Genomic DNA, 13,536 nt, shown 5'->3' on the forward strand with positions numbered 1-13,536 from the left:
TTTACACAAATCAATGTTATGATATCAAACCACTTTTACTATAATGCATCATTTGAAAAACTATACATTGTAATGCTTGTATTACAGACTCACCTAGATTTACACACTTATTCCAATGTGATTAACCTCTAATATTTACCTTAGAAACCTTGTCTGACTATGTCACTATTTCACTCACTTTTGGTGCCCCCCACTTTTGGTGCCACGGTCACATTCATGAGACCATTTAATATTTGTTTACATTTTTTTTTATCCCCTTTTCTCCCAATTTGGAAAGCCCAATTTCCACTACTTAGTAGGTCCTCGTGGTGGCACAGTTACTCACCTCAAGGACAAGACTCCATTGCCTCCGCTTCTGAGACATCAATCTGCGCATCTTATCACATGGCTCGTTGTGCATTACACCGCGGAGACTCCGACCCATGCACAACTTACCACGTGCCCAATTGAGAGCGAGAACCACTAATCGCGACCACGAGGAGGTTACCCCATGTGACTCTACCCTTCCTAGCAACCGGGCTAATTTGGTTTCATAGGAGACCTGGCTGGAGTCACTCAGCACACCCTGGATTTGAACTCGCGACTGCAGGGGTGGTAGTCAGCGTCAATACTCGCTGAGCTACCCAGCCCCCCATTTATTATTATTTTAACGAAAAAGTTTTTGTTTCAACATCATTCCCATATTGCATTTTGTTATTTTTTGATGACTTTAATATCATTCTAAAATGCAAAAAAAAATTAAAAACATTTAAAAAAACTTTTCACTGGTAGTGTCCATTAGTTAGTCAACCAGTGTTGCTCATGGAGTCAACTTATCATCATTTTTCTATTGCTTGACACATTGACACTCAATCCTAATTTGGAAAAAGACAACTAAAAAGCAATGATAGCGGTAATGAAAAATAAAAATAAGTCACTATTTGACTGCTGCTGACATTCTGAATCAAATATGAAAATGTGTGGAATGCAGGTACATGTGTCTCCTGTGACCTGTGTCTGCTAGGACATCAGGAAAAGAGGGAACAAGGAATGTAACTGAACCTGTTGGGTTCCTGCTCTCTACACAATGACCTGGGCTGGAAGGGGGTTGAACGTCAGTGGGGTACCTGAGGGTGGACTTGAGGGAAAGGCCAATCGCAGAGCTGCAGAGCTCAACACAGCTGTTTCGCTAAGGCTTGACAAAGAAGAGTGATTATCCATCTGTTGATGGTAGTACATGATTATCTATTTTTAAGTCATTCTGCTAGAGTGAAAGCAGGATTAATGGGGTAGATTGCTTTTTCTCACCCCCCTCACTTTTCTGCTGGTACTTTTATAGCAGCCTGTGGCACAGATTCTTCTTCCTTTTAACCCCCCCCCCCCCACCACCACCACCACCCAACACCGGGGGCACCACCTCCACCCCTCTTCTTTCATGTAGAAGCTAATGCCTAGACTCAGTTAAACTCGCCACTTGAGCTTTGTGCATGATTGAGAATTCTACCTTTCCAATAGAAGTTAGTATTCCAAAGCTCCCTGCAGCCTGCCAAGACCATTCATTCCCTTTTTTATTACCTCTGAGATAGAGCTGGGGTGATACCCATGGCCTCGGCATGATCTTGCCCTAAAGAGTGAACACACTGAGCTAAATGTGTTTACAAAAGTAGTCCATTTAGCAATGTGTATATATGGCAGATCAACAATAGGAATGCTGATGACCCATCCCCAGTGAATCTCGGTATTGGCCATTTGTGTCCCAACATTTTTCTGAGCCCACACATACAAAGCTGTGAGAGCTCCAGAGTATTAAGGAAACATTTTAAGTGCTGCATTTGGACAGTGTGGGATCAGAGGGTGAATGTGTATTTTTAAGGAACCGATACCCCACACATTGAGTCCTTTTATAAGGAGGACCACCAAAAGTTCTCTCTGTGGTCCTTTTAACCTTGTTTTGGTGTTTTGTTTATAGCTTAGGATTTTGTTGGACTTCATTTTGTAGAATTCTGTAAAAGCAGTTTGGAGGGGTTGAAAAATAAGAGGGCATGGTGTGCAAGTTATTCCATTGGATGAAAGATGACAAAGACATTTATATTTGGAATAACATACACTCATAACATTGTGCACAGTAAGACCAGAAACATATATTGAGAAAGTAAAGAAGTAAATGTATTTTTTTATCTTGACTATAAAAAACACAGTCAGACATTTTGGTGGTGCCCAGATAAACATTGTGATGCTTAATTTGACAAACTAAGCTATAGTTTAGGAATCTCAAAGCAATTGTGTTTGCCAAGATGAGAGAGCTTCAGTAAGCATATTGTTTATCATCATCCTATAAATAATTATATCATATCTTGTTAAAATAGATTAGTACACAATTAAGGTCTTACGGTTGTTTATCAAATATGACTGAAGTCAGAATTTAATCTAGTAACTAATAATTAATATTGTTGTAAAGCATGACTTTAGAAAGCCTTAAAGTAATTTAATCAAATAAAATCAAATCCCTTTATTGTCACTCAACCATATATACAAGTGCAACAGTGGGTGAAAGTCTTGGGTGCAGTTCCGAGCAACATAGCAGTCACGACAGTGATGAGACATATACCAATTTACAATAAACATCAGATTTACACAACACAATTTACATATCTAATATACACAATTACACACAACACAAAATACAAATAATAATATACAATGTACAGTATACAATACACACAATATAGAATATGCATACACACAATATAGAATACACAGTATACAATAAATATAGTATATATAAAATATACAGTAGGTTGTATGTGCTGTATTGACATTCAGGCTGTCGGTTGATAGTCAGTTGCCAGTGTGTTGTTAAGAGAGAATATAATTTTTGACAGTCCAGTGTAAGATTAATAAAGTTCAATGCTGATGTATATTGATCGTGAGAGATCAAGAGTTCAAAAGTCTGATTGCTTGGGGGAAGAAGCTGCCATGGAGTCGGCTGGTGCGGGTCCTGATGCTGCGATACCGCCTGCCTGATGGTAGCAGTGAGAGCAGCCCATGGCTCGGGTGGCTGGAGTCTCTGATGATCCTCCGAGCTTTTTTTCACACATCGCCTGGTATATATGTATGTGTATATATATGAACACAGCCCTGCGGGGCTTCAGTGTTGAGGGTCAGTGATGAGGAGATGTTGCTGCCCATTCTAACCACCTGGCGTCTGTTTGACAAGAAGTACAGGATCCAGCTGCACAGTGAGCTGTTTAAGCCCAGAGCCCGGAGTTTCTCATCAAGCTTGGAGGGCACTATGGTGTTGAATGCTGAGCTGTAGTCTGCAAACAGCATTCTCACATATGTGTTCCTTTTTTCCAGGTGGAAGAGAGCAGTGTGTAGTGTAGATGCAATGGCATCATCAGTGGAGCGGTTGTTGCGGTAAGCAAACTGCAGTGGGTCCAGTGAGGTAGGCAGCACAGAGCAGATGTAATCTCTGATTAGTCTCTCAAAGCATTTGCTGATGATGGGGGTCAAAGCAACAGGAAGCCAGTCATTTAAGCAAGTAATTTTGGATTGCTTTGGTACAGGCACAATGGTGGATGTTTTAAAGCATGTGGGGACTACAAACAAAGAGAGGGAAAGGTTGGAAATCTCTGTAAAAACACCAGCCAGTTAGTTCGCGCACACTCTGATGACACGGCCCGGAATGCCATCTGGACCCGCGGCTTTACGGATATTCACCCGTCGGAAGGATCGGTTACATCCGCTACAGAGATGGAGAGTGAACTAACCTCTGTAGTTTTGACCATGAGAGCTCTCTCCGCGAGGGCGGTGTTATTTCCCTCGAAATGAGCATAAAAAGTATTTAGCTCATCTGAGAGAGACAGCAGTGTTCATGGCAGGGTTTTTATTCTCTTTGAAGTCCGTGATGATATTAATTCCCTGCCACATGCTTCTAGAGTCGGTGGTGTTGAACTGTCCTTCAATCTTGTCCCTGTACTGGCATTTGGCTGCTCTAGTTTTGTGGAGGGCATAACTGGCTTGTTTATGTTCCTCCGCATTCCTAGAATTAAAAGCGCATTATGTGCCGCACGAACATCGCTATTAATCCATGGTTTCTGCTTGTTTATGCTCCCATACAGTTCCTTGAGTGCCCGGTCTGTGTCGGCTTGTGGCAGGATGTACACAGCTGTGATAATGACCGCTGTGAATTCCCTCGGTAGCCAGAACGGTTGACACAGAAGCATGAGAAATTTCAGATCAGGAGAGCAGAAAGACTTGATAGAATGTACGTTCCTCTGATCAAACCAGGATTTGTTGATCATAAAACATACACCACCACCCCTTTCACTCTATACGCTCTGTGCACGGAGAACCCTGCAGGTTCGATGGCTGAGTCTGGAATCTCCACAGACATCCAAGTTTCTGTAAGGCAGATAATGCAGCAGTCCCTCGTCTCTCATTGGAAAGAGATCTGTGCTCTCAACTTGCAGATCTTGTTGTCCAGAGACTGAACATTTGCCAGTAGAATTTGGGGTCAATTTGTGTAACGTCTTAGTCTGATGAGAACACCGGCTCTCCTTCCCTTTTTCTGGCTGCGTTTCCGCTGGCCGGGCTTCCGCTGGCGTGTTTGTAAACAGCGGGTCGGCATTGAGGTATTTAAAGTCTGGTTTTCGGTGTGCTACTGCAGAACCAATGTCCAAAAGTGTTTGTCTATCGTAGACAATAAGCAGACAACATCCAAGACAAAAAACATAAGAATTGTAGACAAAACAAAAAAAAAACTGCAACATTGGGTCGGAGCTCACAACACAGCAGCCATACTCGGTGCCATCTTGGGTCCATTTATCTAATATTAAAGGTTTATTGAGTAAAGCAAAGCTAATAACAAAACATCCTGATTCACAGGCAATTTTCCAGAAGTAAACCACTCAGTAATAATCTATTGGGCTCTAATGTTCCACTTTGTTTAAATACCCCCCTCCATATTACCCAGCTGAAGCTGGAAAATTATCCGTAAATATAGCACAGAGTCACAAGAAATGAGATGTACCAAATTACAAAGCAATCTTTCAAACATCCTTTGCAAAGCTGCTCAGTGATATTTCAGTGAATTAGATGAAGCATTGAAAATAATTCCACTTGCCACAATAGTGGCAGTCTTTACAAGCCTCATTAACATAAAACACATCTGGAGCTCTATAGCTCCGCCAAACAATAGATGCAAAAAATGACTAATTTTAATGGTAAAATAATGTGAAAATGCTACAGAAAATAACCTTTAATTGGTTAACAGGTTATTATCTAAACATAAACGGTAAAAAATTATAATATATTTAACAAGAACATGCATGTAATTTTATGATAAAATATTGTAAACCACCCCTGGAGTTTGCTAGTTCGCTAGTTCGAATCCCAGGGCGTGCTGAGTGACTCCAGCCAGGTCTCCTAAGCAACCAAATTGGCACGGTTGCTAGGGAGTAAAAAAAAATAAATAGAATACATGTACTTTTTACAGTAAACAGTTAAAATTATGGTGGGAAACAATAATATGGCTTTCCCAGAATTCCCTGCGTGAACCATAACATTTCATTACATTTTACGGGAATAGTTATGTTTCTTCTTATTTAATTATCAGTTATGTACTTTGGGGTATTCTGTGTTATATTTGATGTAGTTTAGTTAATGTTTATTGCATTATCCTAGAAGGGCCTCTCGATGAATTGCGTAAATGAAGTAAGTGCGTAAATGACTTCTGAATACAAATGGCTGCTAAGCAACAAATAGGGGCGGGGTACATATGGTCCCTGATATCCATCAAAGTAAGCCTGCCAGATCCCAGCTTCGCCTGACTGGCGTACCTTGCAGCGATCTAGTTTGAAGTTTTATTGTCTCATAAGAGTTTGACCATTTCTTTTTGTCAAAAACAAACAAGTGAAGCTGTAAATGCCCTGGATCTCACACTTTCTCACAATTGTATTTTTTATTTTATTTATTTTTTTTTTGGGATGTAATTACTTGTATATTACTTTTGTAATTTAGGTTGTTGATTGATGCATCTTTTAAAGGTGATGTTCATAATTTTTAAAATGTTAAAATACTTTCTCCTATCCCATTATGTAGAGACAACTTAGCCTTTCATATGTCGATTCCTCTGAAAAAAATTATGTTTGTTTGAGCTTCCCGAACAGCATAACATACTGTAGCAACACTGGCTCCACCAATGGTATGAGTTTGGCTGGGACTATCTGTTTGCCTGATCAATGGAAAACGGTTTGAATTGCCCTTCCTAAATCTGTGAGAGTGTTTTCATTGCTTATACATCTGTTTATACTGACAGAGAGGTGAGGGGTTGTTTTTTTTTTTTAATGACTTCCCTTATATTTTCAATATATCACACCTGAAAATATTTGTGCTCAGGTCTTGTGCGGACTACTGCCATAGAACCTGTTCACAAAGGTCCACCACGGGACTGTGAGTGATGCACCTGAGCACATGAGAGTGGGCAGAGTGTCTTTGAAGTAAGGGAGAAGGCAAGTCAGGACACCACAAGCACTTCAGAGATTCGGAGGGAATACACACCCAGAATCGGAGCCATGATAATTTACCTGAGGGAGCATTTGAAATTTCAAAAGGAGGCATAGATTTGTCACTTTACCCTAAGATGTAACGCTGCTGAAATGTGTTTTTTTTTTTCATAATTTCTTCGTTGTCATCTGAAAGGCAGTGCGAGTCATGGCTTTGATAGCTATGCACATGCATAAACTCAACTGAAACATCACCAAACATTCCAAATAAATAAAATCTGTTAAAATGAAAAAGATTTGACAGTTACAATTTGTATGCTCATTTTCTCATTTTCCTAATAATGAATTATTTAAAAATAAGCACGAGGCAAATGTTAATTAAAAAATTAACAGTAACTAAAATTACTAATGAGAGAACTATAACATTTCATCGAATAAAAACTGGATTGAGGCTTGCAAACCACACTAACCTAAACACCTCCTAAAGCAGAGCACATGATGTTCAATTCCTGGTGTTGTGAAGCAGAGGCTGCGGCCAGAAGAAGCTTCTTTATCCCTTGCCTGTATACGTGTGGCTGAAATCGTGGCATGTAAGCACTTTAAAATATGCCAAAAATATACAAAATAAACAAAAAGTCAAATCTAAAAATGTTTGTCTAATAAATGTCTAATCAAATGATTCTCTGGAGCATACACTCCAAAAATGGCCTATATTTAGGATTTATGCATTTCAATTTCATAACAAAATTAAATGAATAAAACCTCAATACATTTATTAATGTAATTTTTTTAAAACAATTAAATTTGATGGAATTTTGTTATGATTTTGTTTCTTTGAGTGCATGAAATTCTATCCGTTTATCAACATAAATAAAACAAGACAACTTCACTTATATTCATAAACAAAACACAACAATAGGTATAGTAAACTGCTGGACTCACAATTAGAACAATTTAACATGCTGAGTGCTGATGTTAAATCTCTTGTCTTGAGGACTGCATCTCTCCATGCTTGCATTTTTTTTTTTTTTTTAGTTAAATCCTTATCCTAGTTGAATTCCTTTTCTTAAATCAATTTCCTTCTTTTAGCCTTTGAGCCTCTGAGCTCAGCCTCTGACTGAATTATATGGCAGACAAAAGTTTTCTAATTAAGAAGAGAGCAGTCAATTGATAGTCACCTTTCACCTGAAACATTAAAATACTCACCAAAAATAGTTTAAGAATTAATTTGCTTTATGTAATTTATTTTACAGTTGAGTTGAATATTCAGGCTGTCGAAAAAAGTAAAACTAATTTAAAAGATAATAGCTAAATTACTTGGTTCAAATACAACATTTTGCCAGAGAGGCACTGCCCCCTGGTGCCCCTCGTGGCGCCGACCCTGTACACACCTCTACTGTTTACAAGGAGCCCATGGGTTATTTACTGTCTGGTCATTCTCAGAAATGAGTAATTTACTGTAGTAATGGTATATATAAAAAAAAAAACATGATTTTTTATTATAAGTATGGATGTACAAACGTGATCTGCCTAATGGTTGTATGGACTTATCGTAAAATGCACATATTAAGGAACTGTTCACCCAAAAATGAAAATGTTTTCATAGTTTACTCACCCACATGTCGTTCCAAACCTGTTTGACTTTGTTCTGCGGAACACAAAAGGAAGAATTTTAAGCAATGTCTGGTTCACTGATTTCAATACAATGGCAGATTATAGTAACTTTAAAGCTTAAAAAGTGACCAAAACTGTAAAAATGTAGCCCATGTGACTCATGCATCATATTCCAAGTATTCTGAAGGCTTACAATAGGTTTTGTTAAGAAACAACTCGAAATGTCAATTATTTTACTATGAAAATCTTGACTTTTCACACAGGACACAGGTTTGAACAACATGAGGGCAAGTATGACTGAATTTTTATTTTGGGGTACACTAAACTTCCTTAAGTATTAGAGTTAATTGTTAAGAGGAAATGTATGTTTAAAGTTTGAAACTCTATTACTTACAATTTACTTTTAAAAACTATGTATACACTTAAAGTCTTTAAAATTGTCATTCACGCTTCCAAACATGCCGTGTCATGATCGGTTACACTATGCACAAGAACAAATGCTGTTTAACATTATTAATGTCAAACACGACGCAAGGCATTTTAACGTGCCATATATGAATAGCTGCTAACGTGAATGGGATTTGAGAGCTACCACAGAATTTCAGTGAATAACAACATAAATGTCGTTCTGTTCCTCACACAAAGTTATTGTATGGCTTCAGAAGACGTTATATATACTGCATGAGTCACACTGACTACTTTAATTGTACTTTATGGTATTTTTTTGTCCTTTTTAGAGCTTGACACTGAATAGTCACTTTGCTTTCAATGCACAGAAAAGATCAGCATGAGCATTATTTTCAAAATTAGCCATTCCAAATGCCTCATTCTGTGTTCCACTAAAGTAAGAATATAATACAGGTTTGAAATGGCCTAAGGATGAGTAGATAGTGACAACATTTTCATATTTGGGTGAATTAATCCATTGAACAAGAAATGTGGATTTATTAATTTTGTAAAACTGCAGACAACCAAATTAAAACTTACCATATTGTTTGGGTAAACAAACATTTGCCAAAATATAACTTTAAACACACTTTAAATTTCAAAATCTTAAAAAAGAAGACACACACATACACACACTAATACAAAATCAGCAATGCAGAATTGGCCCACACCTCAAGAGGAAAACAAAATGTGAAGAAATACCATCATCTGTAAATATTCATAGTTTTATGTTTGCTCAGAGCAAGTGAAAGGCATTCATAAGCTGACCTAGTTGAATCTAAAATTCTATAACTTGCTGATATGTTGGAGGTAAAATACACGAGGGTACCGCTTAGTAAGAAAAGAAAAACAAAGACTTTCTTATGAAAAATTTTAGTCTTTTGGGAATGTATTGGTTCACACAAACACTACCTTTACTGCAGTCATCTTTCATAACATACAGAATACCCAAATGGGAAATCGAAAATTGTACTCCCGTAGCAGTTTCTAGACACATTACATGTAGTAGTCACATAACACATTATGTAGTAGTCATCTATTTTACATGGAATTATTCTACATTCATACTTAAATACTGCAAAATGAAATATAATTATAAGGTATGACTGTATTTTTCAGAATACACTGATAATGACTCCCTTAGTTACTCTTGAATCTGTCTCTTGAATGAGATACAGATGCAGTCTTACATGCTAATGCCATTGGATGTCAAAGTTTCACAGAGTTTCATATTCCAGACTCCATCAAATAGAAGGCAACATCTATTGAGACTTACTGATGAATAATGGATAGGGCTGAAGAGAGGCTTTAGGGCTAATCCACACATGGTGGGGGGTTACTGCAGGCCAAGGGTACAGGCTCACTTTCCACTCTCCCTACATGAACTGCCACTGACAGCCACACCAGGGATCACACAAACCCTTTGACTGAAGGAAGAACTGGTAGAAGTCATTTTAACGGGAGAATTCTCTTGGCAACTTACTACACAAAAGCCATGATTTTCCCATATTTCCCACATTTTTTCAATTAAAAAAGTTTTCTCAGAAAATGTGTTACCCTGGGAGTGCTTGTGTAATTTTGAGATTCAATTTGTTAATTTTTTTCTGTGTTGAAATTCTTCCTTCTATCCCAGCTCAATATGCTGAGTCAGCTATCAGTAAGCCATTCGTTTGTTCATTTTCTAAAAAGTTATTTCTCTGTGGCTCTGTTACACTATCAAAACATTGCTATATTAGTTTGAGCATCCTCTTACCAATGACGTGAGTTTTGGCCAGTTTGTCTAACCAAAGAAAGATGCAAAGAGTGTTTGTGAAACTTGTTTGAACAACAGTTCTTTTTTATCTTTTGATGCTAGTGGGGTAGAAAATTACACAATTCACTTTTAAGAAAGATCTGAGACCTTGACAGGTCTTGCTGATCTACGCACGAAGCTACCATATAGTTTACGGGCAGCACTGTGACCACAGTAAGGTGGTAAATGAGGCATCAGCCTCGGCAAAAGCAATACAGTCATGTGACAGCAATTAAAAAGTAAAGTGGCATGTATCAGGAGCTAAATTAACATTCAGACATATCACACTCTCCCAAAATGATTTCTCTTCCTCAGAAATAATTGTTGCCAAAATCCAGTCGAACAAAAGTTTAAATTTAAGTGTGGATTTAAAAGGAAATTACAATCCAATCTGACAACTTTATACCCAAGGATGAGAACTTCATGGCTCTTCCTCAGTGTGTCTGTCTGATATCAACATATAGGGTGACAAGATGACAAGCACACACATCTGAAGCTTATCTAACAGAGGTAGGCTACTCCACTAAAACAATGGATAATTTTGCTCGAAATTTTACGTTTGTGCTTAGATTAAATTCCAACTGCATCTAGGCGTGCCGGATTTTTTGCAGTTTATTATCATTCTGTAACACACTGACATAGAAGTTAATGTATGCCATCATGAAATCAAACACCCTCTCCTCAAAATCCAAACACTGCAATGAATGAATGAATGAACGTACACTGCAAAAAAAAAAAAAACTGCGTTTACTTGATAATGGAAGTAACACCCACATTTCACGCTAAGCATCACAGGACTGGTAATTACAAGGGTATTATGCTATAAATGTGTTTTATGAGGACATTTCTAGTGTCCCCATAATTCAAATCGCTTGAAAAAAAAACATACTAAACAATGTTTTATTGAAAATGTAAAAATGCGGAAAGTTTTCTGTGAGGGTTAGGTTTAGGGGTAGGGTTAGGGTTAGGGGATAGAATCTATAGTTCGTACAGTATAAAAATCATAATGTCTATGGAGAGTCCTCATAATGATAGCTGCACCAACGTGTGTGTGTGTGTGTGTGTGTGCGTGTGTGTGTGTGTGTGCTGTATATAGTTGCACTTCTGGCAGCTTGGATACATTTTTATAAGATTTACCTGTAGGTAATATAACCAAATATAATTAAGGAGGAAGGCCTCAGGCATAAAACAGATTGAAACGACAGAGCTTCAAATATAATTGGATAAGGGGCTTGATTAATTTTTGACTGAAAGAAATGTTCATTATTAGTTACCAAATCCATATTTCAAAGGGGGGCATTTTAATTGCATTACCTTCCATTGCAAGTTACTGATTAATTACAGCATTGACCTCACTATTTAAACTACACCTTCTGCCTTATCAGTTCAGTACAAACACTCTCTCTTTGGACATGAGCTGAAACTAACATTAGTAAATTTACTTTGGTATAGCCTAATCCTTGAAATTTAATCACAGGTTATTAAGACTCTTTACTAGTAAGGACTAAACAACACACAGTGTCACCTTGAGTTTCAGAGCAACTTAAAATGTTTGCGTGATATTGTATCATAACCAGGGTGTGCATAATAGGAAGTTTAAGGGTATTTTAAGCCTTGAGCAACTGGAAAGTCAGAAAACGGGAAAAGTTTTAACCTGTTTTCCCTGCTGGCAGAAAAGCACATGATTGACAGACATTTTCCCCAATCTCAGAGTTATACTGAAATGTATGAATGTATAAAAATCTCATGTACTCTACATACTAGAAAAGATGTAGCTTGATATACATAAATCAAAGGTAATTACATTTCCAGTGGAGGCTTGTTGCTCTACCATGAAAAGGATCAGCAATACATAATATCTAAGCCACATGTGAGACAGATCCACACAGGGGGTCCACATATGTACCCAAGTTAAGTGTGTTAATTTATTGTTGTTTGCTAGAGAAGGGGCAGAGATTCCCCTGAGGCTCCTGCTGGAGTAGGTAGTGATGTATCTGAATAATAATGTAGAACTCTTTGAACTTGGTCCTGTGGCTGGTTAAACCTGTGCGATGGCTGGAAGAGCCTAGGTTCTCTATAACTCTATACCAAGATGGTAGAGGGTTAAATGGACAGTTCACCCAAAAATGAAAATTCTCTCATCATTTTCTCACCCTCACGCCATCCCAGATGTTTATGACTTTCTTTATTCTTCAAAACACAAATGAAGATTTTTTGAAGAATATCTCAGCTGTGTGGGTCCATACAATGCAGGTGAATGGTGGCCAGAACTTTGAAGATCCAAAAATCATATAGAGGCAGCATAAAAGTAATCCATACAACTCCAGTGGTTTAATCCATATCTTCAGAAGCGATATGATAGGTGTGGGTGAGAAACAGATTAATATTTATGTCCTTTTTTACTTTAAATATACTTTCACAAATCCCTCCTATGCACATTCATGAGAGTTCTTCTTTCGTTTACATTCTTTGCATTATTCGTGCACACAATGCGCTGTGGTGCAAATACGATTTACACTTTTCCTTTTCTTGATCACCCCTTTTTTCTTTCTCCTCCCTGCCCAGAAGGTTTGATATGCATGAAGAAAAAAAAAAAAGAAGAAGTATTCTCATGACCGTGCATAGAAGGGTTGTGTGAAAGTAGATTTAAGGTAAAAAATGACTTAAATATTGATCTGTTTCTCAACCACATCTACCAGATCACTTCTGAAGATATAGATTTAACCACTGGAGTCTTATGGATTACTTTTATGCTGCCTTAATGTGCTTTTTGGACTATCAAAGTTCTGGCCATCATTCACTTGCATTGTGTGGACCTACAGAACGTAGGTATTCTTCATAAAATGTTCATTTGTATTCAGCAGAGGGGAAAAAAGGCCATACACATCTGGGATGGCATGAGGGTGAGTAAATGATGAGAGAATTTTCATTTTTGGGTGAACTATTCCTTAAAAGAGAACCTTGACCAGTGTGCATGCAAAACACATATTGAAAAGTCCAGAATCAACTTTACGCAGCTTTAACAACCAATATTGGGGTAAAACAAAAGGGAGTACATGGCCTTTGGATTGCATAAATGGATTGATAAACATGCAAAATTAGTAATTGGGGAATATTAATTAAACAAAACTGACAATGCACTTGGATGGAAAATTTTAGCTGTAATAAGCCATCTAAAACCGAACATTAACACAAAGT

At 37.7% G+C, this 13,536-nt stretch overlaps 1 protein-coding gene across 2 annotated transcripts in view; it reads right to left on the bottom strand.

Annotated features, from left to right (window-relative positions):
* LOC127434183 (contactin-associated protein-like 2) overlaps positions 1–13,536 on the bottom strand; it is a 508,727-nt gene that overhangs the window by 473,525 nt on the left and 21,666 nt on the right. Inside the window, exon 2 of one of the 2 annotated variants that reach the window (XM_051686736.1) lies at positions 8,101–8,133. The exons of the other annotated variant lie outside the window; for it this stretch is intronic. Coding sequence (XP_051542696.1) covers positions 8,101–8,133 — 33 coding nt within the window. The remainder of the gene's footprint in view (positions 1–8,100; positions 8,134–13,536) is intronic. 2 annotated transcript variants of the gene reach the window in all.

The sequence above is a fragment of the Myxocyprinus asiaticus genome, chromosome 44, assembly GCF_019703515.2.
Source record: "Myxocyprinus asiaticus isolate MX2 ecotype Aquarium Trade chromosome 44, UBuf_Myxa_2, whole genome shotgun sequence".
NCBI classification, from domain to species: domain Eukaryota; kingdom Metazoa; phylum Chordata; class Actinopteri; order Cypriniformes; family Catostomidae; genus Myxocyprinus; species Myxocyprinus asiaticus.